This window comes from Cervus canadensis, chromosome 6 (genome assembly GCF_019320065.1).
Source record: "Cervus canadensis isolate Bull #8, Minnesota chromosome 6, ASM1932006v1, whole genome shotgun sequence".
NCBI classification, from domain to species: domain Eukaryota; kingdom Metazoa; phylum Chordata; class Mammalia; order Artiodactyla; family Cervidae; genus Cervus; species Cervus canadensis.
Window position 1 is genome coordinate 84,577,644 of NC_057391.1, and position 24,603 is coordinate 84,602,246.

Sequence of the window (24,603 nt, forward strand, 5' to 3'; positions counted from 1 at the left end):
GAGGAAATGTGGTCAATTAAACACCACCACCACTGCCACCACTACCCCCAAAACGTTTGGTTCCAAGTAGAAAATTACTTATATGAGTTGTTATTGGTAAGTTCTGTGGATAAATTATTGGTTAGGAAAACCACATGGCTTTAAGTCACGAAAGAATTTTAACCCTTTATTTTTTGATTCTCTTGTTCTTTTTCATTCAGTAATATTTTTGAGCCCTTATTTTTATGCCAAATACTTTATCAGAAATTGGAGAAATAAAAACTGAGCAAGACAAGCAAGGTGTCTGCCTTCAAGGGACTCATTCCACTAGGATGAGATAGACAGGAAAGCACTTATTAAATAATTTATTACAGTCCATGTTGTTGTTGTGAGTTAAATAAAGAGGGAAACAGGCTGGAAAGTAAATGAAATACTGATGGGGACTTCCTCAAGTAGAGTCTAAAGAAAGCCCATTTTGAGCTGCAACTTAAAGAATGAAATGTCAGTTATTTGAAATTCTATAGAAAGGACATTTCAATCTGTGGTTTGATTAACAGCAGAGAGCCTGAAGGTAGGGGTGGTCTTGAAGTGTTCAGGGCAAGGGGTAGGGGGTAGGGTGGGGTTTTGGGTGGGGGGCTGCTGTGTGGTCCTAAACTGAGCAGCCTGAAAACGACCCAGAGGACTAGTCCTGCCTCTGATTCCTGAGCCCTGCCTCCAATCAGTAGGTCTAGGTGGGGTCTGAAAAACAAGCATTTCTCACAAGCCCCCAGGGGATGCAGGGGCAGCTGACTAGGTGCCCACACGCTGAGCATCATTTGTGGTGAGAAATCGGAAGGAGGAGAGCTTGGTGTGTGCGGGTGGACAGTAGCAAAGGAGGCTGGAGGAGGAGGCAGGGGCCCTGGGATCTCACCCTGGAACGAAAGCAGGGCTTAGACTTGGGCGAACAAGTCATTGCGGATCCTTCTGGTGCTTGCTGAAACCCTGAAACCTCCCTCGTTCTTGAGAGGATTACCATGCAGTCAGTCTTTGAGGATTATCCGATTCTGAATAGCACTCGCCCCTTAATGCATCAGCTGGTAAAGAATCCGCCTGCAATGCAGGAGACCCTGGTTCAATTCCTGGGTTGGGAAGATCCCCTGGAGAAGGGAAAGGCTACCCACTCCAGTATTCTGGCCTGGAGAATTCCATGGACTATAGTCCAAAGGGTTGCAAAGAGTCAGACACAACTAAGCGACTTTCACTTTCACCTGATGCATGCAGAGCACATTCTTGTGTAATTTGGAAATGGCCTGTAATTCCCTCTGTATGGAATTCCTGACCGACCTTTGACAAATAGGACTGTTGTATCCCTTTGCAGAGCTGCATTCCCGCATATTCCAGTTTTGGAAGTATGAGACAGTGGTGAATCCGGGGATCAGATCAGTTCCACATTTACTGAAACATATTCTCTGCATCAGGCACACCACACTTGGTGCAGCAAGGACATAACCAAAAGCATAGAACATGCTTTCTAACTGTAGGTAGCATTCCAGCTTTTGGGGACAACTAGTAAAAAATGTGAAAGAATTAGAGGATTGTGTAAGTGGGTACAGTGCCATGTGCAATAAAATGTTAAATATTGTCATATATAAATGTTAGTGATGTACATGATACCTGCCATGGCCACTAAGAAATGGGAGAATTGTTGTCTAAAGTTACTTGGGAATATTCAGTACCCCAGAGTCATTTTAGCTGGTCCTTGGAAAATGGCTAAAATTTGGCTAAAGGGAAAGAGAGAGGCATGGGAAAACTTTTGTCTTCAGACTCAATGAACCTGCAAAGGATTATTGTTTTCCTAAAGTTTTTGCAGGTCTGCTGTCTTTCAAGGGAAAGCTTTCCATGTGTTTCTGATTCTTGAGCACAATTGAATTACTAGCCCATTGTCTGGTGAGAGCTGTTTGGTCAGGGAGCCCTGTGGACTTCTCAGAAGCTTTTGTCCTTTGAAAGAAGCCGTCCTGATTTGCTATTGTTAATGAGCCTTGTCTACACAATGCTCAAGTTGGAGACCCACTGAGAACATGACCATGAAGCCCCTTTCATCTCTGCATGGGGGAACCACATGGCATTTAAGAGCTGCAGAAACCCAGCAGCCATGCTGCTCTCCCGGTGCTAGTAATTGTCTTGAACTTTCTTATGTCATATCTTAATAGCTTTGTGTTAGGAGTGATGGTCTGTACTGCGTCAATTCTTCACGGATAAATACAAAAAGTCTTGCCACCCAGAAGACAAACCCTCTGTAGTCATGCATCTCTTTTGAACATGCATCCTTGGACCCGATATGTTTACATTTCAATATTCTGTGCCAGGAAATTGTGAATATGCATTTACTGCAGTGGATATATTTTTACTGGGTCAAGTGAATTTTTGCATCAGATCCTGACTAATGCATTTGATGAGTCAATGGGCTCACCTCCCTTGTCGTGACTTTCTGGAAAACTCATGGATATCCTGAATAGTAAGGTATTTCCTGTTGAAAGACAGTGAAAGTGTTTGTCACTCAGTCGTGTCTGACTCTTTGTGACTCCACGCACTGTAGCCCACCACGCCCCTCTGTCCTTGGAATTCTCCAGGCAGAATACTGGAGTGGGTTGCCAGGCCCTTCTCCAGGGGATCTTCCGACCCAGGGATCGAACTCTGGTCTCCTGCATGGCAGGCCGATTCTTTACTATCTGAACCACCTTCCTCTTAGCTTAGATAATTCCAAAGGTGTAGGTTCATCTGTAACCCCAAGGTAAGGGCAGAAGATAGAAGTGAAAGAGAGAGAATGACTAAAGAGAGGGCCTGGGATGACCTGAGAGAAATGGTAATCTGTAAGGCAGAGATTACCAAACTTTTTCTGTTGCTCACTCGTATCTATGAAAAGTTTTGAGACTGTCCTCATGATAAGTATACTTAAAATGAACACAATTTCTAATATTTTATTCCTATACCTCAGATACACCCTATGATGATACACACAGTCTGTATACATTCTTCTATTAACCTATAGCAGCAGTGTGATGCAGTGTGCTGTTCTCAAACTTTAGTTTCCATCATAAAATCCTAGCAAGCAAGTGCAATTGTTAGTCGCTCAGTTGTGTCCAACTCTTTGCAACCCCATAGACTGTAGCCCACCAGGCTCCTCTGTCCGTAGAATTCTCCAGGCAATAATACTGGAGTGGGTTGCCATTCGCTTCTCTTAAAGAGCTTTGCACCCTCAAATCCTAGAAGCTTGTGCAAACACAGTTTTCTGCCACTTCCTCCACGCTAAGTTTCTAATTCAGTAGGTCAGGGCTGGGGCCCAATAACTTGCGTTCCTCCAAACAGTCCATGGGGTTGCAAAGAGTCGGACACGACTGAGTGACTCCGCACAGCCCAACAACTTCCTAGGTGAAGCTGGTCTGAAACTATGCTCTAAGAACCTAAGAGGTAGTTAGTCTCAGAGTTAATTTACCTAAATTGAACATCAGGATCCTTTAATTATCAAATGTGTGACCTTGGCTAAACTCTTTTACTTCCGTGAACTTAGCTTTTAAAATCTGTGGTATGGAGGTAATCACCATTACTTACATTTGAGGGTCACTGGCAAGCTTTGTGAGATAATGTAGACAAAGTGCTTATCATCCAGTGCGTATCACCCCCAAATCATCCATGTAGCAGCCATATATGTTGGCTGCTATATCCTCCTCCTCCTCCTCTTCATTCTCATCAAACATCTTCCGAGTGTCACGGGGTAGACTGTAAAGAACTTTCGTGCCTTAATTCACAAGAATCATGGGAGTGCATCTTTCTGCTTTAGCATTCTCCACGTAGAAAGACCATGCTCCGAATGAAGTATCTTTCCAGTTGAATGGTAGAGACGAAGCTCTTTTGCAGAGTCTGCCAGAAAGAGAACTGTGTTTAGCCCTCTCCCTTCCGTGTGTCCCTGTTGATACTTTGTGCTAAGTGTGTGTTTCTGTCCTCTTTTGTAAATACACAGTGACTTTTTTCTTGCATGATACAGAACTGATATTTTTGGCAGTGGTGTCTTTGAATGTTTTGGGGTTTGAGTAAATTCAGGTGATGGCTTTGAATTTGATAAGTTTGAACAAATCTCTCTCCTTTTTTCTCCTTTCCTGCTCTTCTGAATTACTAGGACCAAGCACCACCTGCCAGGAGGATTCATGTGCCAACCAGGGGGTCTGTATGCAGCAGTGGGAAGGTTTCACCTGTGACTGTTCCATGACCTCCTATTCTGGAAACCAGTGCAATGATCGTGAGTACAGCCTTTTCATACTTGGGATATTTTCAAAGAATTCAGAGGTTTGGACAAATCTTAAGGAACATTAGGTAAAAGAAGGACTCTTCTGAACAATTCATAAGCAGTTTGCTCATCTAGAAACTTGGAAAATAAAAAGCTAATTTTCTTGTGGAAGAGCAAAGAGACGTTTCTTGTTCAACCATACCAGATGTTTATCCATACGTCCTCCCGATTTTTCTTTAGATTACCTTTGACAAAACAATTAAGACAATATTTTTGTTCTAAGGAGTTCAGTTTTCCATTAATTAAATCATCTGGGTAACAGTTTTGAGACTCTCTCAGTAACATAATGTAGAGGATATTTAAGGAATATAGCTATTTTCTCAGAAAGTCTGAGTTTAGGGAATTTCTTAGGCCTTCTAAATGAAGAAGACATTAAGACTTTATTATTTTTTTTCCAACTAGAAATGTTTAACACATTCCTAAGGGTCTTTCAAATGTAGGCAGAGATTCCTTCTGGATAAATGTATTGATATCTATTTAGTTTATATGTACATAGTCATTCTGTTTATATATACATTTCTATTTTGTCAGTATGTTTATATGTATGTATCTGTGTGTTTGCTTCATATTGGAAGACAGCCAGTTGTTATTTTTGTCCACGAGTGAAGCTTCAGGTGCATTAGCTGTTTTCATTCTAGGAGAAGACTGATTTCATAAAGGCAATTCTAGCACTGGTGGTGGAAATATTAATACTTAAGTTCTGTGGGAATCTATAACAGGTATCTCTACTTCCTTCTAATCTGGCCACTGATGAGCAAACACTGGAAATTTCTGCATCCCTATTGCAAAGAAATTTGTTGAAAAGCTCTGATTTAGTAGGTCCTGCTGACCTTCTGATTTTCTAAAGGCAGCCTTCATGGTAGGAGTTTATTTTTATAATCTGAACTCATAGGTGCCATTAATTGGTTTTATAAAAAAGATGCATAATGTGATATGAACAAATACTAAAGTTATATTACAGTTTGTGCAGGTGGGACCGGGTGCCAATTACAGTGCTATCTCTAGCGTGTTTATTTGATTTTCCTTGATTCCTTACACCTCAACTTTTATCAAGTCTGTAGTAATCTCTCATCCTGGTTTCTTTATTTTTTTAGTAGCCGTTTTTCTTTGTGTATTCTGTCAGTCACTTAAGATACACTAAGGAAAAATAAGTGGGAAATCTGGATATGTAGAAAGAAAATTCTTTGAAACTCGTTGATCTAGATGTAAGCATTTGTCTCTATATTTATAATTCAAAGAACACATTCTTTGCAGAAAGTTTTGGCATTAGATGGCTCTCTCCAATTACTTGGTATTATTGAAAGTCCTGTTTTCATGTTTTGACTTGGAAATACTGTTCCACTCCGAAACAGGTAGTGATGGACCCATCCAGGGTCCCTGAGGAATTGTGCTGTATGCTCTTTCTTTTTCCTCCAATTTGTCTGCATTTTTCCTCCAATTTTTCCTAAGTGGTAGCACAATGCTTCTTTATCCTCACAAGTTTATTCCATATCACACAAACATACATACCACTTTCTGTAGAATGTGATCAGGAAGAGACTGCACGCAGGAAAGGCAGAAAGGTAAGTTCTCTAACGGCGGTGAATAGACACAGTCTTCAGAAGGTATGTATGCATTTTTCTCTCGCTGACACGTTCCTTTCTGCCACCTGCGCCAGGCATGGTGTGCTGCTAAAAATCAACCAGGATCCTTTCCAGTTTTCTATGATTGTTTCTGCCTTTGTCGAGACCAGATTGTACCTCGGTCTGGAATGAGGACTGTTGCATTATCTGACCAGAGCAATTTGTCAATGTGTCATGAAGTACCAGGACCAGTCCTGGGAAAGGTCAGTATTTCTTTTGTGGCAATAGGTCCTCATCCTTCAGAAACGTTTCTAAGACATCCAGGCTGAGGGTAATGTATTTTGAATTTTATCCTGTAAACAATGCAGTGGAATTTTTGATTTGTAAAAGACTTCTGAGCCCAAAGCCTTAGAAGAGTCTTCTTGCCTGTTTTCCTCTTGGAGAGTGGACCAGGCAGCATCTCAGTAGCTCGGAGAAGGCTGGTCCAAGGAACCAGGAGAGGAAGTGGGGTGTTGTATAAGTTTGCAACAAAGGGAGCCGGCAGTCTGAACATCAAAGGTCAGGTATCAAGTTAAGGAATTTAGCGTTCTCTGTATGGGAACATGCAAGCCTCTGGGCTCCCTAAATTCATTCCTTTCCTATGCAGCTCAGCTATCTGGGGCCAATCCTGTTTCCTTGTTCACCTTGCTTCTTGCATTCCCCTGGTTCCTCAGCAATCACCATTGGGAGGTGGTGGCATCCGCTGGACTGCCGCTTTGGGAGCCCTCATTCACATTTGGAGGCCAGAAATCACTGATCGCTGTGATATTTCTTGTTTATTAATATGGCAGGGAGATATTTTCATTTCACAGGGAAGATGTTTGAATAAGTTTCCATGAGTGGTTTCTCAGGATAGCAGATAGAATGAAAACATCTCCGTTAGTTATTGCAGATCCAAGAATCGAAACCTGTTCAATAGGGAAATGGCTAGGCTGAGGTATTTTCCAAAATAAGATGCTCAGTTCATCATATGTAGAAAAGTTGATTATATCTGGGCACGACTTTCATGTTTCTAAAGGAATGTCTGTATTTTAGATCTCGCTCACTTCTTCTAGCATTGGTTCTATCACTTGTAACTTTTGTTATTTCTTGCCTGTTTGCTAAATTTGGCATTTGCTTGACAGTTTCAAGGTGCTGCCACATAGAAATGGCCTCCACGAGTAGAATTTACATTTAAAAACTGTGTCTCATTTAGTTTGAATAGACCAAGCCTGGATGGTTTTAACTTTATTCTGTCATTCTTTGTGAAAGCAGTGTGGATTGATGGAGGCCGTGGGGTAAATTTCTGGTTCATCCTTATAAAGACAGCTGTAAAACTGATGTAAGTGGTTGTCAAAGAACAGCATGTATTCTCTGAAGCTGGTCAGGTCAGTTCAGTTCAGTCACTCAGTCGTGTCTGACTCTCTGTGACCCCATGGACTGCAGCATGCCAGGCTTCCCTGTCCATCACCAACTCCGCAGAGTAGAAAACGGAGATTGGAGAAATCGTCTGATTGGAGACTCACGTGTAATTGATTTATTAATTGTCTTATCTAGTTTTAAGGCATCCACCATTTCACATAATGATAAAATCATAGTTTTGTTAGGTGATGTTTCAGGCTGTTCTGAAACTACAGCAGGCACGCTCATCCCAGAAGCAATTTTGAGTTCCCGTAGGACCCAGTAAGATCTTTGGAAGGACACGCAAGTAACATGCTCCAAAGAAAGTCTTCAGTTCTAAAAAATTCAAAGCAGAGGGGGCTGATTGCCCCGAGAGTGAGCAGCACCTGCATCCAACTTGGTGACATGTTATAGGGGCTGTATTTTAAGAACAACAAAAAGTAGGGAATCTTTTCAGGTCCCGGTAAGGAGATTCTTTTTGGATATTGGGTTCTTATTGGTATTTTAAATCAGGGCTGAGAATCAGGGCAGTTCTAGTATCTTGCAGCCCTTGCACCATCAAGAGAATCCAGAACCCCTTTCCCATGTGGAGTGGAAATTGCGCTTCCACTGGCAACCTGCTGTTGGGTTCCTCTCTCCTTCATGATGCCACACAGTATCTCTCAAAACCCATTCCACTCGTGCATTCCGACACGTGTGCAAAAAAGTGATCATTGGGGAGGGCTTTTTGAAAACACCAACTTTGAACACCTCACGTCTATGCTCACCACCATCGTTGCTTTTCGGCCTGTTCGTGACAACTCTTTCGAGCTGTCTGCGATTTTGGAATCTCGCTGTTGCTTCTGTGCCCCGGAGAAGTGAACACGGGGCCGTCTGTGTCACGTGGGTCCCCACATCAAGTTCTTGGATTTACAAATTGAGTGTTTATAATGGTTTTGTGGGGTGAAGAGAAAGGAATGCGTGTGGGTTCTCAGCCCACCTTCAGCCAGCCACGTGTACGACGTTGCTCGAGACACACTGAGGGCTCCTTGGAGAAGTGGCGGGTTCACACTGACATGTGATAATAGATGTCCTTTGCTTGCAACAAATCGATAGCAAGCAGCTGTGGATCGTGCAGACAGTGGTGTGTGAAGCACCTTTTCAGACAGTTTTCTGCTGGAGTGGCTGTTGAGCAGCACTGTTGGCTATCGATTGGCCTTTTTCTTTTTATTTATTGTGTGGGTTTATTTATTTTTTAATGCAGGTGGGTGTATTGATTAAATCTGTTAAAAACACATTTCCCATTCAGGCTTCCGAAAAATAAATAATATACACATAATTTAGTGCACAAACAAGGGGACAGATGTGTGTGTGTGTTAGTTCTGTCTCTTGAGTTCATATAGGTACCCCAGCATTGTGTTAATACAAGCCTATGTTGTGCGTATAGCAGTAATTTCCACGGATATCATACTACAATATGCCCATGATTTTGGTGATGTGTTTGCTCCTTGCCTCTGTTTTCAGGCTTTGCCTGTCCAGCAAATAGGCTGTACTGGAGAAGTTCACTATCAAGACCTCTATTTTCTGCTTAGAACACATTTTATCATTTATTCATTTATTCACTCAGCAGACATTTCTAATTTGCGGATAGGATCATGAATAATACCCCTCCTATTCTTAAAGACATTACAGTCTAGTGGGGGAAGTATATGTATGAAAGTGCTTTAATAGAAATATGAACAGTAAATAGTTAGAAGTCATCAAGTGGAAGGAGATCAACTCTCCCTGGGGCTGAGACTCTATGTAGAAGAGCTACTGCCTTTAGAAAAGTTTTCATTCACAAATGAGTCTTGAAAAATATGCATGTGCTTCCTAAGCAAATATGGTATGAACTAGGGTTGGATAGGTAAGGCAGCATTTCGCCAATCAGAGAGCAGAGAGAAATGAAGTACAGTCACTGTTAATGTTCTGGCTATTTCCTCCCAGGTTTTTTCCTCCCCCCAACCTTCTGCACCTCATGGCATCCTCTTGCACAGGTATTCTACCTGTGAATAAACCCGTGTGCCCACACCTGTCCCCATCAGAGCGCAGGGGACTTTCAAAGCCCCAACCTTTGGTTGGGAGAAAGCTGGAGCTGTGTGGGAAGGACACCCTCCTTGAGCTGGAAGAATTTCAGGAAGCCTCCTGGGTCAGGGGTGGGGCCTGGCTGGCCCTTCTTCAGGGGACTCCGAGGGACCTGGAAGAAGCCTTCGCTCCCTTTGGTGGTTAAGCCTTCAGAGTGTGGTTCTGAAGGGGGTGTCTGGGTGCGGTGGGCTGTCTGAGACAGGCTGGCTCCTTCCCTGGGTCTCCCTGTGGGACGGCGCAGAGCCCGTGGCAGTCAGCACGTGCTGAGCGAGTGAGTGAGTGATGATTCTCCTTGGGGCCTTCGGCTGGTGTCACTCCCACCCAGATCTCAGGGCTCCCATTCTGAGACGGTCATTTTCTCCTGGAGAATCTCTCCTTCAATTCCTGTCTATTCTGGCACCAGGTCAGAATACAGTATTCCGCTATTATGTGGATTCAGCTCCTTCTATTACCTCTATAGGAAATGCTGTTGTGATTGCCAGATTTCTTTCCCATCTTTATTCTAAGCATTTGTGTGGCTAAACTTAACACTCAGGTTAAAGTTTGTGCTCTCATTGCACAACATGCATTTTCAAAGTATAAAAACCATTAGATTTCCTAATTTCCTTTAGAAGAATGTGCACAAGGGTGCCCAGGTCATTGGAAAAGAAGCCCTTGGTATGTTGAATCTCTTGCTGGGTCCTGGGTACAAATAACCCTAATAGGGTCCAAATCGTATTTCATTGAACCATTGGTAGACCTTTATCTTGTAAATTTAATTATGATAAACCATATTTTTAAAAGGCTGATTTGTAATGTATACAACTTATTGCATTATAAAAAGCTTCATAGCATAGTCACTGGGTTGATCAGCTTTAGAATCAAGCTGCTTTAAATGCCAGTTCTAAGTCTAGCACGATGAGATTGAGTTAGCCACTTGGCTTCCCTTGTTACAGAGCAAGGAGTGTGATCAGTACTTAGTAAACAGGCGTGGTAATAGCTTTTAGTATATCTAATAGTATTTGCTATTTGTCATTTCTTCATTACATTCCTGATGTTCTACGGTGACCTTTAAAGATGTTATCCCTTTAGTCATCCCAAGTCACTCGGTCGTTTCTGGCTCTTTGCGACCCCATGGACTGTAGCCTGCCAGGTTCCTCTGTCCCTGGCATTTCCCAGGCAAGAGTACTGGACTGGGTAGCCGTAACCTTCTCCAGGGGAATCTTTCCAACCCAGGGTTCAAAGCCGGATCTCCCACACTGCAGGCAGATTCGTTACCGTCTGAGCCACCTGGGAAGCCCTAGTCACCCCAAATTCCCGAAGAAATGCTGTACTCCTCTTGTCCTGGTTTCAACAGTGGGAAAACGGGGGCCACCCAGGACCTGGCGGCGTCAGCACTTGAGCCCAGGTTTGTTTGACGTGAAAACTCACATTAACATTAGGTTTGCTGCTACTTAGTCCTCATTAGAAATGACCACAGAGAGCATCAGCCCTCGTTGCTAGACTAGAGGACTTACAGTTTCAGCTGGGCAAGTCTTCTCAGACAAGTGAATTATGTAAGAATATAGACGTGGAAAGGGCTTCCCTGGTGGCTCAGATGGTAAAGAATCCACCTGCAAGGTGGGAGACCTGGGTTTGAGCCCCCCTGGAGGAGGGCATGGCAACCCACTCCAGTGTTCCTGCCTGGAGAGTCCTCATGAACAGAGAAGCCTGGTGGGCTACAGTCCATGGGGTTGCAGAGAGTTGGACATGACTGAGCGGCTGAGCGCAGCATAGCACATAAACTTGGCAAAGATAAGCTCTGTGTTCCTGGTTATTAATTTTATCCTGTTCTGAAATTTGGAACGCTTTGGTTGTTTCTGACACTCAGATGAGGCCATGTAGTTAGAACATCTTTAGGCATTAAAGATTTAGACTTAGAATATCCCCCATTGCCTCCAATTTTGTATTTTCTTTCTCTTTTGACCATCTTCTGATTTCCATTTTCTTTTTAGTTTATTACAGTTTTAGTTTATGTCCTATCACAGAGTGGATGAGGCAGTTGATGTGGAGTAGATGGCATCTATTGAAATCTTGACTGTTGTTTAATGTCTGTGTTACCTTGGTGCTAATTAATTAATCCCATTGTGTCTCTAAAATGTAGATATTTTTATGTTCTATCTTATTAGAGTGTTGTAAAGATAAGTTGAATTCATAATTGTGAAGTTCAGGACATGGCATGTAATAGCCCCTACAGAACTATTAGCTACTCTTCAGTCTAATTTTCAGAAAGTTAAAAACATGACTCATACAAATGTAGTTTTCATAAAGTTAAAGCATAACTCATGTAAATATAAAATGAATGTGTGCCCAAATTTATTTAACTCCTTAATGAGGGAGGCAGGAATATGGCTAAAGTGTAAAGAACAAGATCACAAAAAGTTATTTGAAGAACTGGATATTTATAGGCATTAAAAAGAATATTAAAATACAAATTTAGGTTCAGTATAAAGCTGGTGAATGTCTCACAGGGTAAAAGGCTCTTAACTTTTGATGTTATTTATTCTTCTGAACAGGGTTTCCCTGTTGGCTCAGATGATAAAGAATCCACCTGCATCGCAGGAAACTCTGGGTTGACCCCTGGGCTGGGAAGATCCCCTGGAGAAGGAAACGGCAACCCACTCCAGTGTTCTTGCCTAGGAAATTCCATGACCAGAGGAGCCCGGTGGCTACAGTTCGTGGGGTCACAAGAGTCAGACACAACCTAGTGGCCAAACCCCTACCACCATCACCACGTTCTACTGAACAGTGCATCTCTACTGAATAGAAATCTACAGGCTAATTATCATCTCATAGACTCTGAGCCTCAATTATTAGTAAATATCTATGTCAAGCAAGGGTACATTTTCACATAGAACTGAATATTTCTTGTGTGGGTATGTTAAACAATGTCCCTGTGGTGGTGATTTAGTAGCTAAGTCATGTCCGTCTCTTAGGACCCCATGGCCTATAGCCCGCCAGGCTCCTCCGTCCATGGAATTCTCCAGGTAAGAATACTAGGTGGGTTGCCGTTTCCTTCTCCAGGGGATCTTCCTGACCCAGGGATCGAACCTGGGTTTCCTGCATTGTAGGCACTCTCCTGCACGGCAGGTGGATTCTTTACCGGAAGTCCACTGGAAGTCCTGTGTGGCATTAAAAGGACACGTGTCTCTCTTAGTCCTTTTTTCTAAGTTTTGGATAAATTTTTTTTTTTAACAGTATTATGCTCTGTTAAGTTACAAATCCTTTTTTACCTTGAATGTTGTTCTTATATCATTACTTTTACTTTTAACCACTTACACTGTGTGCCAGTCACGGTGCTGAATTTATGTCATTTTTGTCATCTACACGGCATGAGAAAGTATATATTCTTCTGATCCCTGTTTCACAGATGAGGAAGCTGAGACAGGTTTGGCAAGTTTAGGTAGGCAGAGACTGAGTCCAGAGAAGGCAGGAAGGCTGGGAGAAGCAGCCTGGCACCGCAGTCTGCAAGATCCAGAGGGAAGGCAGATACAAAAGAAGCATTCACACGTGGGCAGCACCAAAAGTGATGCTCAAATTTATTAATATTTCTCCTTTGCCTCTGTGTTTTATTCCTGGGCCTGAAGATATTCAGTGTTGCTGAAAGAAGGCCTGGGGATGCAGTGAAACCCAGAGTCATCTGAGAGTGAGGAGGACAGTACTGGTACTCTTGGGAACAGTTTCATAGATGCAGCTTGTGGCTAGCTTGTGGGAATCATGGGAATCACTCTTGCTTATCAACACCCCTGATATGTACCTAAAATCTGCTGTCCTGCTGTTATTAATATACACACGGTGTCAAATAGATTCAACAAGAGCCAGGACTGCTTACAGCTTTTGTTTTGCACAACCATCCATAGAAACGAAGCTGGGTAACATTTGTTTGTACAAGTTCCAGTTGATACTTGGGCCTATGGTTCAAGGAGAAATGGTCTCCAGAATTCAGGGATCGGTTGCTGGTCAGGAATTGTTATGAGTTGTAACAATCTTTGGCCTCACTAATTTCATATCAGCCATCTTCAGCATGCTGTATTTGTAGACCATTTTTATTGCTTATGTTTAATTATGATCCATTTATTTCTGGTGTGCTGGACTAGTTACTTATTGATGGCGATTGCAGTAATCCACTGAGAGCCTATTGGTCCAGAGAGGATAATTTTATATTATCTTGTTAGTCATATTCAGATATAATTTTAATGTATTTTTCAATATAGACTTATAGTTTCCTACATTTCCATTTATTAGCATTTACATGCAGAGGCAAAAGAAATGCAAATGACCTTATCTTCTCTTGTAAAATAGAGCTAGTAAATATTATTTGGTTTCCTTTTCCTATTTTTTCCTGTAACTTATTTTTTTAGAGGGGACATTTTGGGGTATATAATTCACATTCAGCAAAATGCACAGATCTTAAGTGCATTATTATAAACATTTGTAACCATATAACCAGCATTCCAGTTAAGATAAAGGACGGTTTCATCTTCCCAGAGGGATCCCTTGTGCCTCTGTCAGTCATTCGTTCTCCTCCTCGGCGAGGTCACTACTGCTTGGCTTTTTATCAGCATCCATGAGTTTTGTCTGTTCTTGGGTATGTATAAATGGGACCTCCCAGTATGGGATCTTCGATGTCTGCTTTCTCCAGCTCCATGGAATGTGTTTAAGGGGCATGCGTGCCCCTGTGCCTTCTGGCTGCCTGGCTCTCTCCTGACTCTCAGCTCCATCTCCTCACCTGAGGAGTCTGCTGGCCTGCCCTTGGAGTTCTTGCCCTCCACCGTGTTGCAAAACGTCCTCCTAAGGCCGTAAAGAGAGCAGTCTGGCGGCTCACCTTGTTTGTCTTCCCCCTTTCGGGAATCACTGTCCTTTGCCTGATGTCCAGCGTCTTGCATGGTTTCACATCCCTTGTCCTCGTCTTGGTTCAGATCAGTCGTTTCAGATCCAATTACTGTTACTCTAGTGAGGTTGGAAGTGGATGTCTGCTTGTTTTCTTTTTACTTGACTTCGCCTCTGCACTTTGACACTGGGGGAAGGGGAGAGGGAAAGATGTTGACCTAACATACAGTGTGCTGTGACTTAAATCACAACCTCTAGGGCAGATATAAGGCTTTGCATTAGCTCTGGAACAACCCTGGTAGCCTAGAATATTCTAGAACATTTATTTATTTGGTGTATGGGAATATCCTGCAACTCCAGTCATAGGCCCTCTGCAGTCAGACAGGCTTCCCTGGCAATAGAAGCTGTGCCAAGCTAGATGCACACCTGCAAATGTGTCTCCATCGAGCAGTTCTTCATCTGAGTTTCATTTACAGGGTCCCCATTGCTTTTCCCCTGCAGTCTCCCCGATAGCACTTGATTAAGCTCAGTGGGTACAGGAATTGATCTGGCTCTTGCAGCCAGCTGTTCTTATTTTCTTTACCTAGGATTGTCATTTGTTTTCTCACCTACCTTTGTCCTGTGGATCTTTGCCGCCTGATCCATGTCTCTTGGCCAAATGAAATTAAGAAGTGTTTTCAAACAAAAATTTTGGAGTCTTCAGGGAAGTGGAGGTATTTCTGTGCCGGGGACTGTTTTGACGGTTGGCATTCCTTGTTTTGGTCGGTAGATGCTTTTGTGCACTTATCTTTGATGCATATCTTCAAAAATATAAACAAGAGAGGACATTGCATGGTTGATGCTTTTTAGTTTTAACAGTTTTTTTTTTTCTTGATAAATAAGATTATACAAGCTCACTAATGAAAATCTGGAAAATTCATGAAAGTACAAGAAAAAAGCATGCATAATGTTACCAGTTATGTTTCAGGCTATCCGTGGTGTCCAGCCCATACTAGATGTTCAGGCAATATTTGCTGAGTGAACAACTGAGCCCTGCCTATTTTCAGAGTCTGAGTTGTACAAAGGTCCTAGCGTTCTTTTCATGAGATGAATAGCAATTCTACCAGGGCTAGGTGTTTTCTTGCCAGAAGGAATGCTTTTAGGCATGCAGGAATTATAATTAGCATCCCAATATGCAGTTTTCTTCTTTGGATGAAAAATGAAAATGTCAAGATGTGTTTATTTCTTTTCTCTCTTGCCCTTGTCCCTTCTCAGCAGAAAGCCTTGCAGTTTCTAAACAGTTATACTTAGTTGAATCTACCTAGAAGTAGAATAGTTTTGCAGTGGATTGTAGTTTGAAGGAAAGAGCCCTTATCATATGTATGGGGAAGGAACCTCCCGGGTCCCAGTTTTTTTTTCTGTGGCATTTGCTTCTACAGAGCTGTTGTGGTTTATTTCACATGATGAGATGTCTTGAAACACTCTAGTTCTCTAGAGGTCTAGTGCGACAGAACTCTTCCGCTTTAATATTATTCGTCAATTTCTGCTGAGTTTTAGGTTGACCTAAACTAGTACATAATATATGATTGAAAAATGTAAATGCACCATGTACTGAAAAATGCAAAACACAAAGGTTTCTTGATTTTTGTACACCATGGGTTTCAAGTGTTCTATATCTCTGTGGGAGAATTCATCCAATCCTAGTAAACTCTTTGCAACCACTCTTAGGAGCATTGATGGATAACAACAGTATGTGGCTGTGGGCATTATTTACTAGTCAGTTCACTGGATGCTTTTTCTAATCAGTCCTCAACTACATGTAAAGCTGCAATTTTACCCAGATATCTTTATATGCGTAAAACCAAATCTGTGTTTATATAAATACAAATAGGTACCTGTGCATATATAGACATTATGAATAAATAAACATTTCTTTTAGGTTTTTTTCCCAATGATTCTGAAATATTTTTTTCCATCCAAATAACTTTGTTTCTGAGTCTTAGGGAGCTGCAGATCAGGTATCTGTCCCCTCTTCAGGATATTCGGCAGAAAGTCCCTTTTATCTGAACTGAACACTCAATATGTGGGGTATAATTTTATCTCTGAACAATTATTTGGGGAGGGCAACATCATCTGAGATTTATTTTTCCTTAAGAGCACTCTTTCTAGCTCCTCTCCCTACCTGAAACTCCCAGCGCTCAAGCAGGTCATCTAGTTAAGACTCACATCAGTGACCTGGCATTAGGGTACCTTTGGCAAGGGGCCTGCAGCTCAACACACCTATCATCACACATGCCTGTTGTCCCTGACTCATGAAAAATCACGAGGACAGAACACGTGGAAAAGAACGTATTAGAACAAGCGAGTTTAGCCACACGCACCCTCAGTGTTATTAAAGGCGTTATTCCAGTCCCCCAACACATCACACATCTTTCCAACATCGAACTTACTTTAATTTGCATTTGGGTTCATTTAGCATTTTTTCCTATTATATAAAGTTTAATGAACAATAAACACGGCTCTAACCAGATCTCACAGCTATTTCCCAGCGTAGGGTAACATTTTGCATTTAGTCATATCTGGTTTCCTAGGTAATGTTGGACTGTGGCTGTATTTCCTCAAGCCGCATTGCTTGTCACATGGAATGCTTTGGTGGCAGATTCTTCAGATGCAGAGAAAGGCAGGGAGAAATGTTCCACCGGAATTCTTTGGAAGCCATAGTACTGAGCATTGCCTGGGGAACACAGAGTGTGTTAGGGCCAATTCTCTGGTTGCTTCTTGTGGCAGGTTTTGAGCGCTGCCTTGCTAGCCTCCCTGCTTTTATTTCTGAAATCTACCCTCTGTACCAGCTCCAGATTTATCTTCCCAGAACACCGTCTTTGCCTTATCCCTCCTCTGCTCATAAAATTTCGATGGCCCCCTCTTGTTGTAGTTAAAAACCCCACACTTGGTTTTCAGTGTCTTCCTTTATCTGCTTTTCAACATTTGTCTCTTGATCCTATTTCTTACATGTTCTTGGCTTACTGTGTCCTCGAATAAGGTCGGTGTCCTCCCTGTCATAGCATATTCTGTGGTCATTATGCCCTTCCCACTCTCCTTCCTCCCTTCTGAGAAACTTCCCTCCTCTTGACCTGGATTTCAAATCCTGTAAAGATTTTAGCACCAAGCCCAAGTCTCACCTCTTCCTTGTGTTTCTTCTGGCCATGTTAATCCATATTGATCACTTCTCCCCAAATCCCACTGCATTTATGTTCAGAACTGACAGACAGCAGGACTCAGCATGTAAAGGAGATTAACATGGACTTGAGAGAGAGTGGTGGGTTCAAATCCTGTTTTTTTCCTTCCTAACAGGGTGGCCTTTGGAAATGAATGTGGCACAACCTCACAATATGTACCTTGCTAAAGTCCCACTTTTACTTATAGAATTAGAAATAATAGATGTAGGGCAGAGTATCGGACTTAAAAAAAATAGTCTTTGAAAAGTTCAGGATTGCAGCTTAAATTAAAAATGCGAACCTTCCATTGAAGCAAAATGTCACCAGGGAATAAAACAAGTAGAATTCTGAGTAGATTATGGACCACTTTTGTTGTGTGTTCATTCTCTTCTCCAGAGAACCAATTTGCCTATGGTGGTGATTGTAGTTTCCTGTTGAGTAGACGGTGACTGTGTGTTGAACGGATGTGGGTGGAAGGGTTACTGGGATAAAATTATTCAAATATTGAACATATTCCTGATTTGGGGTCTGTAAAATTCAACCAAAACCTAAAGGAGTTTCAGAGGACCTACTCCCTTTCCTGTAAGTATCCCAGCTTTTAAAGGAAATATTTGTACAGGCTTCCAAGAGCATGCTGAAGGATTCTGTGACCTTCAGTAATCTCATGTCCTACTTTTGGTTCTTTCCTGGAATACGAAGAATTACTAGCCAGGGTGAATCTTTGTGTCTTGTCATTTAAAGGACTGAGGGAACCAAACCACCATCTTTGCAGCCTCTACCATTATCAGAATCTCAATACATAATCTTAATTTTGCAGAAATTAACTCATTTTTAGATCCCCTCACCTACAGTAACAAAGTATAACCTAATTTTAGCATTCATGATGGACTATTTACAGTAGATGACTCTGTCGTTATCTCTCCCCAATTCAAAACCCTTTGAGCCTGAGGCTCTAAGATCAGCCCAGGCCAAGTTTGACAGTGATCTTCTTTAACTCTGAACACGAGGCCCAGGTAGTAGAAGAACAATAGCCGATCTCTTATTCTGTATTCATTCTGGACAGAAAAAACCCCAGAGAACAATAGAGTCCTAGTTTACCTTCTGAGTGGTGTAATGTGCTGATGACTGCCTGCCGCGGGAAGATGGCTGCATATTGATCTCCACTGGAGTTTAATTGAACGAGAAGCCATGTCTCAGGTACATTATTTTATTTATCCAGTTACCCAGGGGTCCTTCATAATGGACTCAGCTGTGAACATTAGGAGATTAGACCAAAATCTTAATCATGGTGATTTTGATCATGCCGCAGTGCCATTAGCTCTTTGGAACCTACGAAGCTGGTAGTATTTGAGGAAAGGAAATAGATAAGTGTGGCTGCATAGTGTCTGGGAGGAAGATTGGTGGAGAGGGAATCCAAAAGATAGATTTCAGTCATCTTAAGAACTGGCAGTAATGAGGATAATTATGTGGAGAATTTGCACTTCAGATTCTAGTTGTTCTTGAGAACATGATTCAGATTAATAAAACACACATGTTCAAAGGAAATCCGGTGCTCTGTGACAACCTAGAGGGGTAGGATGGGATGGGAGGTGGGAGGGAGGGGACATATGGATACCCATGGCCGATTCATGCTGATATATGGCAGAAACCTACACAAGAATGTAAAGCGATTATCCTCCAATTAAAAATATATAAATTTAAATTAAAAAAAGAAAAATAATTTGGTTAGACTATTTAGATGATGGAGATTTAAATTCTTTTCAAAGTGTACTCACATGGAAATGATTTTTCTCTTTACAGTCAGTCTGTTAGAGGAAAAAGTGATTTATTTACTTCTCAGCCTTTGCATTATAGAAATGTGTTTATATAAGTAGTGTTTATTTCTAATGACAAATATGTGATGCCAAGTAAGTAGTAGACCACAGATGATTAAGTAATTGCCACCACCTGGGCCCACCGCTGTTTCACAGGTGTTTTCCTAATGTGAACAAAGTCTCTTACCATCTCAACATCTATGTCTTATCTAAAATCTGGATATACTGCGTTGCTATAACATCCCTTGAAGTCTCCCTAGATGGAGACTGTTTTCTTCAGTCCTTTTATTCCTGGAGTCGGGGCACAGTTCACCAACACTGTTCCGTGGTGTCTTGTCTTCTAAGGTCCACGTGTCTTTAATGCCATTTTCTCCCATCCTCATCATGAACGTCTCCTGACCTTCCAGATGTGAAGATGATCTGAACTGAGCTCCTTGCTCATAGCCTTCATCTCCCTGCACCCTTTGCATTAACCTGGGTGACTTTAATTTTCATGTTGTGATTTTCCTAATAACCTGGCTTCCTCAAATGTCTGGCTACCTAGCAAAGAGAATTTCTCTCGCTGTTACCTCTTCCTAAGTTTTCACTTCTCTCCTGACTCGACCTTCTGCCCTCCATAATGTCAAAGCTTTCTCTTGCGTTTGCACACCACCTGCAGTTCCTGGTCGCTGATTTAAGTGACATCCCCGCCAATACTCTAGAGCCCTTGCCCTGTGAACTGGCCACACCACCCAAAGTTCAAGTAAGCCCCTCTACTTGGCTTCTTGGCTGCTGCCTCATGAATTAGGGAAAGTCAGGCATTTGGCAGTGACTGCACTGCGAATCCATAGCCTCCTGCTCTTAGCGATGCCTTCAGCGTGTTCCTCTTTGTGGCCACCCGAGCTTTGACCCTCAATTCTGACCACTCTGTCTTCTCTCCAGTGCTCTCCTGTTCTCTGCTGTGCTAGTTAGCATTCACCTAGTAGGAGCTGTTTGTAAGTCTTTCTTCGTATTTCTTCATAAGCTTCGTTGTTTATGTTTAATCACCTCACATCTCTATCCCACGGCAGTGAAGACTTTTCCGGATTTTTGTTCAAACGTTATTTTCTGTTTCAGATTTTCTAGGACTCACTTTCATAAACCTGAGCACCGGTGGGAAGACTCTTCTCCACATGTGTCCAAACTCCGTTTATCTGTTTGACTCGTCTACCTTAGTTTGCTCATCTGTATATGTTGAATGGGGCCTTGTGAATGAACATTTGTGCACAGTTTCCATGTTTATGCAACATGCTTACCTATCTCTGTGTATGTGTGTATATATATGTGTATTCCTAGTTTGGATCCAGACTGTGTGATTATCTTTCCATTTACATTGCTTAGCACAGTGTCAGCCACTGGAATAAAGAGAAGTTTCCTCACTGTTTCATTGCACTAAATATTTCTCCATTATAGTGCCTATCACACAAGTGTTTGTTAACTATTCTGGCTCACTAGTAAACTGTCAATTCTATAGAATATGCAAAATGCCTTATTTATCTTTCTATTCTCAGTATTTTATGAGGAACCTGACAGTTTTTAGATGTTCAGTAAATTTTTGATGAGTGTAGGAAGCATTGGATACCAATTAAGGGTAATAGTGATAACCAGCAGCTTACTTTGAAAGTATGGAATGTGGATTAGGCTACTGCCATGGGCCATGCAAGGCACAAAACTGTTAATTTATAAAACATATTATTATTTGTGGATAAATGATTTAATAATTGTTCATTTGTAAATAAATAGTGCATTTATTTCTTGTTTTAATGTATGTATTAAATAAGATTCAAAAGGAAGTGCTGGCTTTTCCAAGATTACATTCCTAACGAGTAGCAGAGCATAGGAACCAGGACTCCTGACTGTTGGTTCTCGAGCCAGTGATCCTAAGTCAATATTTTCTAAATGGTGTTTTGTGTAATAACATGTCCCAGGAGTTCTCATTCTCCTTTACATATGCTGACTAGACTGAAGGGAAGGGGCTGGGGAGTAAAGGCAGAGGTAATAGATGTCCATGATGTAAAGAAAGGGAGATGATAGAAGAAGATCTATGCACTTAAAGAGGCAAGTATATGACCCCACTGCAGAAATCACTATATTGTATCCCAAAGAGTAAAAGCAACTTAATATATGTGCTAAGTTACTCTCTGTCACTTGGAAGAAAATCATTTTATTCTTGTAGAGGATTTCATAGTTTGTCTCCTCTGTTCTTTTCTTCCCTAAGCTTCACTGAAAACTAGACCCATTTCAAGGGGGCCTGCGTAAGTAGCGTATCTGGATGTACTTTTTTTTATTTCACAGAGTCCCATGTATATATTTCTCTTTCATCAGAATATAGGCCCAGTTCTGCTCAGGCTCAGTGTTACATAGAAAGAACAAGGTGAGCAGGGGTTGGGGTGGGGAAAGTCAGGGGCTTTAGGGAGTGAAGAGTCTGATCAGAATAGAGGGATGGTAAAGGATGGTGAGAGGCAGCCTGGATGAGGTCCGATCAAGAGCTCCTGGAGGCAGGAGATTATGGAGGAATAGGAACAGTAGACTTTTTGAGCTCATATGTGTTATGGGCAAAGAATGTCTTAGAAAGATTCCCCTCACAGAGTGTGTGGAGTGAATTGAAAGAAGGTAGTAAGGCCCCTATATGTAAGATACCACATCCATTTATTTATCACTGAAATAATCAGACCTTCAAGTAGAGTGTGACACACAGTGGGGATTTGATGAAAAAATTTTGGAAGAACTAGTAAAAACAAGAAAGCCGTTTGTTGTTGTTCAGTCGCTAAGTCCTGTCTGACTTGTTGCGACCCCATGGACTGCAGCACACCAGGCTTCCCCGACCTTCACAATCTCCCGGAGTTTACTCAGATTCTTGTCCATTGAGTCGGTGATGGCATCTGCCCATCTCATCCTCTGCTGCCCTCTTCTCCTCCTGCCTTCAATCTTTCCCAGCATCAGGGTCTTTTCCAATGAGGTGGCTCTTTGCATAAGGTGACCAAAGTATTGGAGCTTCTTAGAATGTTCTTATAACAGCTGGGGTACATGGCAAAATGGCATGAAGTGGTGCTGGCAGTGAGAATTTTAGGGTTAACCACAACTGAAAAATGGAATACAAGCTACATAGAGACAGAAGCAACTAAATGTAATATTCAAAGAACTAGTGAAATGGCAAGGATTTAAGAAATCTACTCCATTTGTAATCTTCAGTTCAGGTGCTCAGCTGTGTCCGACTCTTTGCGACCCTGTGGACTGCAGCATGCCAGGACTCCCTGTCCATCACCAACTCCTGGAGCTTGCTCAAACTCATGTCCATTGAGTTGGTGATGCCATCCAACCATCTCATCCTCTGTCGTCCCCTTTTCCTCCTGCCTTCAATCTTTCCCAGCATCAGGGTCTTTTCAAATGAGTCAGTTCTTTGCATCAGATGGCCAAAGTACTGGAGTTTCAGCTTCAGCATTTGTCCTTCCAATGAATATTCAGGACTGATTTATAATCTTACAAGGACTGATTTGTAATCTTACGAGCTTTAATTATTATTGCTTTTGACTTTAACTTTGTTTTTATATTTACAGCTAAAGATTTTTTAAGAAGAATCCACTTCTTGTATTAAAACCTTGTTCTCTGTCTCTCAGTGAATAGTATTGTATTTCAGAGATACATTGGTTTAAAAACTGTTAGATCATATTTGTTGTATGATTTCTAATGAAATGAACTGTTATGGCCTCTCTGATTAAATTATAATTTTAGTACACTGGGCTGTGAATGGCTGGAAACAAGTTCATTCCAAGTTCATTTTTCCCCTGATGCAGGCGGAATTGCGGTCAGCTGAGTTCTATGCCTGCCCAGGCTCCAGGAATCTTGCTAATAGAAATACCAGAGGCCTCTGACTCTTCCTCCCTCAGCATCCTCCCCAAGCTCCCTGTTGCTAAACTAAAATGCTTGAAGCTTTCAAAACTCATTTCCTGCCTCAGATTGAAATGTGTGCAGATTTTCCTGTTTAAAAGACACAGTCTGAACATTTAGAAGGTTGAGAAACCTCCCATGCTACAGGGAAATCTTTTGATGCTTTTTTTTTAAAATCTTAACAGAATTCTGGTTTAAAAAAAATTTCTTGTAGCAAAGAAATGAGGTACATCAAATATTTAGGTTTTCCTGTTTTTTGTGGGGGGGTGTGCACCATTTGGTGTGAGATTGATCAAGGCATCTGTAATGCATACGTGTGTTCTAACAGTTTTGTTCAGGCCGTGCACGTTGAAACATGGAGCTTCATGTCTTCATTACATCTTTGCTTCATTTATTTTGTTCCCAGGTGATTGTCTTTTCTGTCAGCTGTTGTTGTTCAGTCGCTAAGTCCTGTCTGACTGTTTAGACTCCGTGGACTGCGGCTTATCAGGCTTCCCTGTGCTTCACTATCTCCCGGAGTTAGTTCAGTTCAGTTCAGTTCAGTTCAGTCGCTCAGTCATGTCCGACTCTTTGCGACCCCATGAATCACAGCACGCCAGGCCTCCCTGTCCATCACCAACTCCCAGAGTTTACTCAAACTCGTGTCCATTGAGTTGGTGATACCATCCAGCCATCTCATCCTCTGTCATCCCCTTCTCCTCCTGCCCCCAATCCCTCCCAGCATCAGGGTCTTTTCCAATGAGTCAACTCTTTGCATGAGGTGGCCAAAGTATTGGAGTTTCAGTTTCAACATCAGTCCTTCCAATGAATACCTAGGACTTATCTCCTTCAGGATGGACTGGTTGGATCTCCTTGCAGTCCAAGGGACTCTCAAGAGTCTTCTCCAACACCACAGTTCAAAAGCATCAATTTTTCAGCGCTCAGCTTTCTTCACAGTCCAACTCTCACATCCATACATGACCACTGGAAAAACCATAGCCTTGACCAGACAGACCTTTGTTGGCAAAGTAATGTCTCTGCTTTTTAATATGCTATCTAGGTTGGTCATAACTTACCTTCCAAGGAGTAAGCATCTTTTAATTTCATGGCTGCAGTCACCATCTGCAGTGAATTTGGAGCCCAAAAAATAAAGTCTGACACTGTTTCCACTGTCTCCCGGAGTTAGTTAGACATGTTCAAACTCATGTTATGTGAGTAGGTGATGTTATCTAACCATCTCATCCTTTGCTGCCCTCTTCTCTTCCTGCCTTCAGTCTTTCCAAGCATCAGTGTCTTTTCCAATGAAGTCAGCTCTTCACATCAGGTGACCAAAGTATTGGAGCTTCAGCTTCAGCTTCAGTCCTTCCAGTGAATATTCAGGAATGATTTCCTTTAGGATTGACTGGTTGGATCTCTTTGCAGTCCAAGGGACTCTCAAGAATTCTCCAGCACCACAGGTCAAAGCATCAGTTCTTCAA

General features: G+C 42.0%; 1 protein-coding gene across 12 annotated transcripts in view; it reads left to right on the forward strand.

Moving 5' to 3' along the window:
• Nucleotides 1-24,603, forward strand: part of NRXN3 (neurexin 3) — a 1,769,272-nt gene that overhangs the window by 868,260 nt on the left and 876,409 nt on the right. For all 12 annotated transcript variants that reach the window (XM_043472668.1, XM_043472663.1, XM_043472670.1 and 9 more), the window contains one exon: nt 4,133-4,252. In XM_043472668.1, the coding sequence (XP_043328603.1) occupies nt 4,133-4,252 (120 nt within the window). The remainder of the gene's footprint in view (nt 1-4,132; nt 4,253-24,603) is intronic.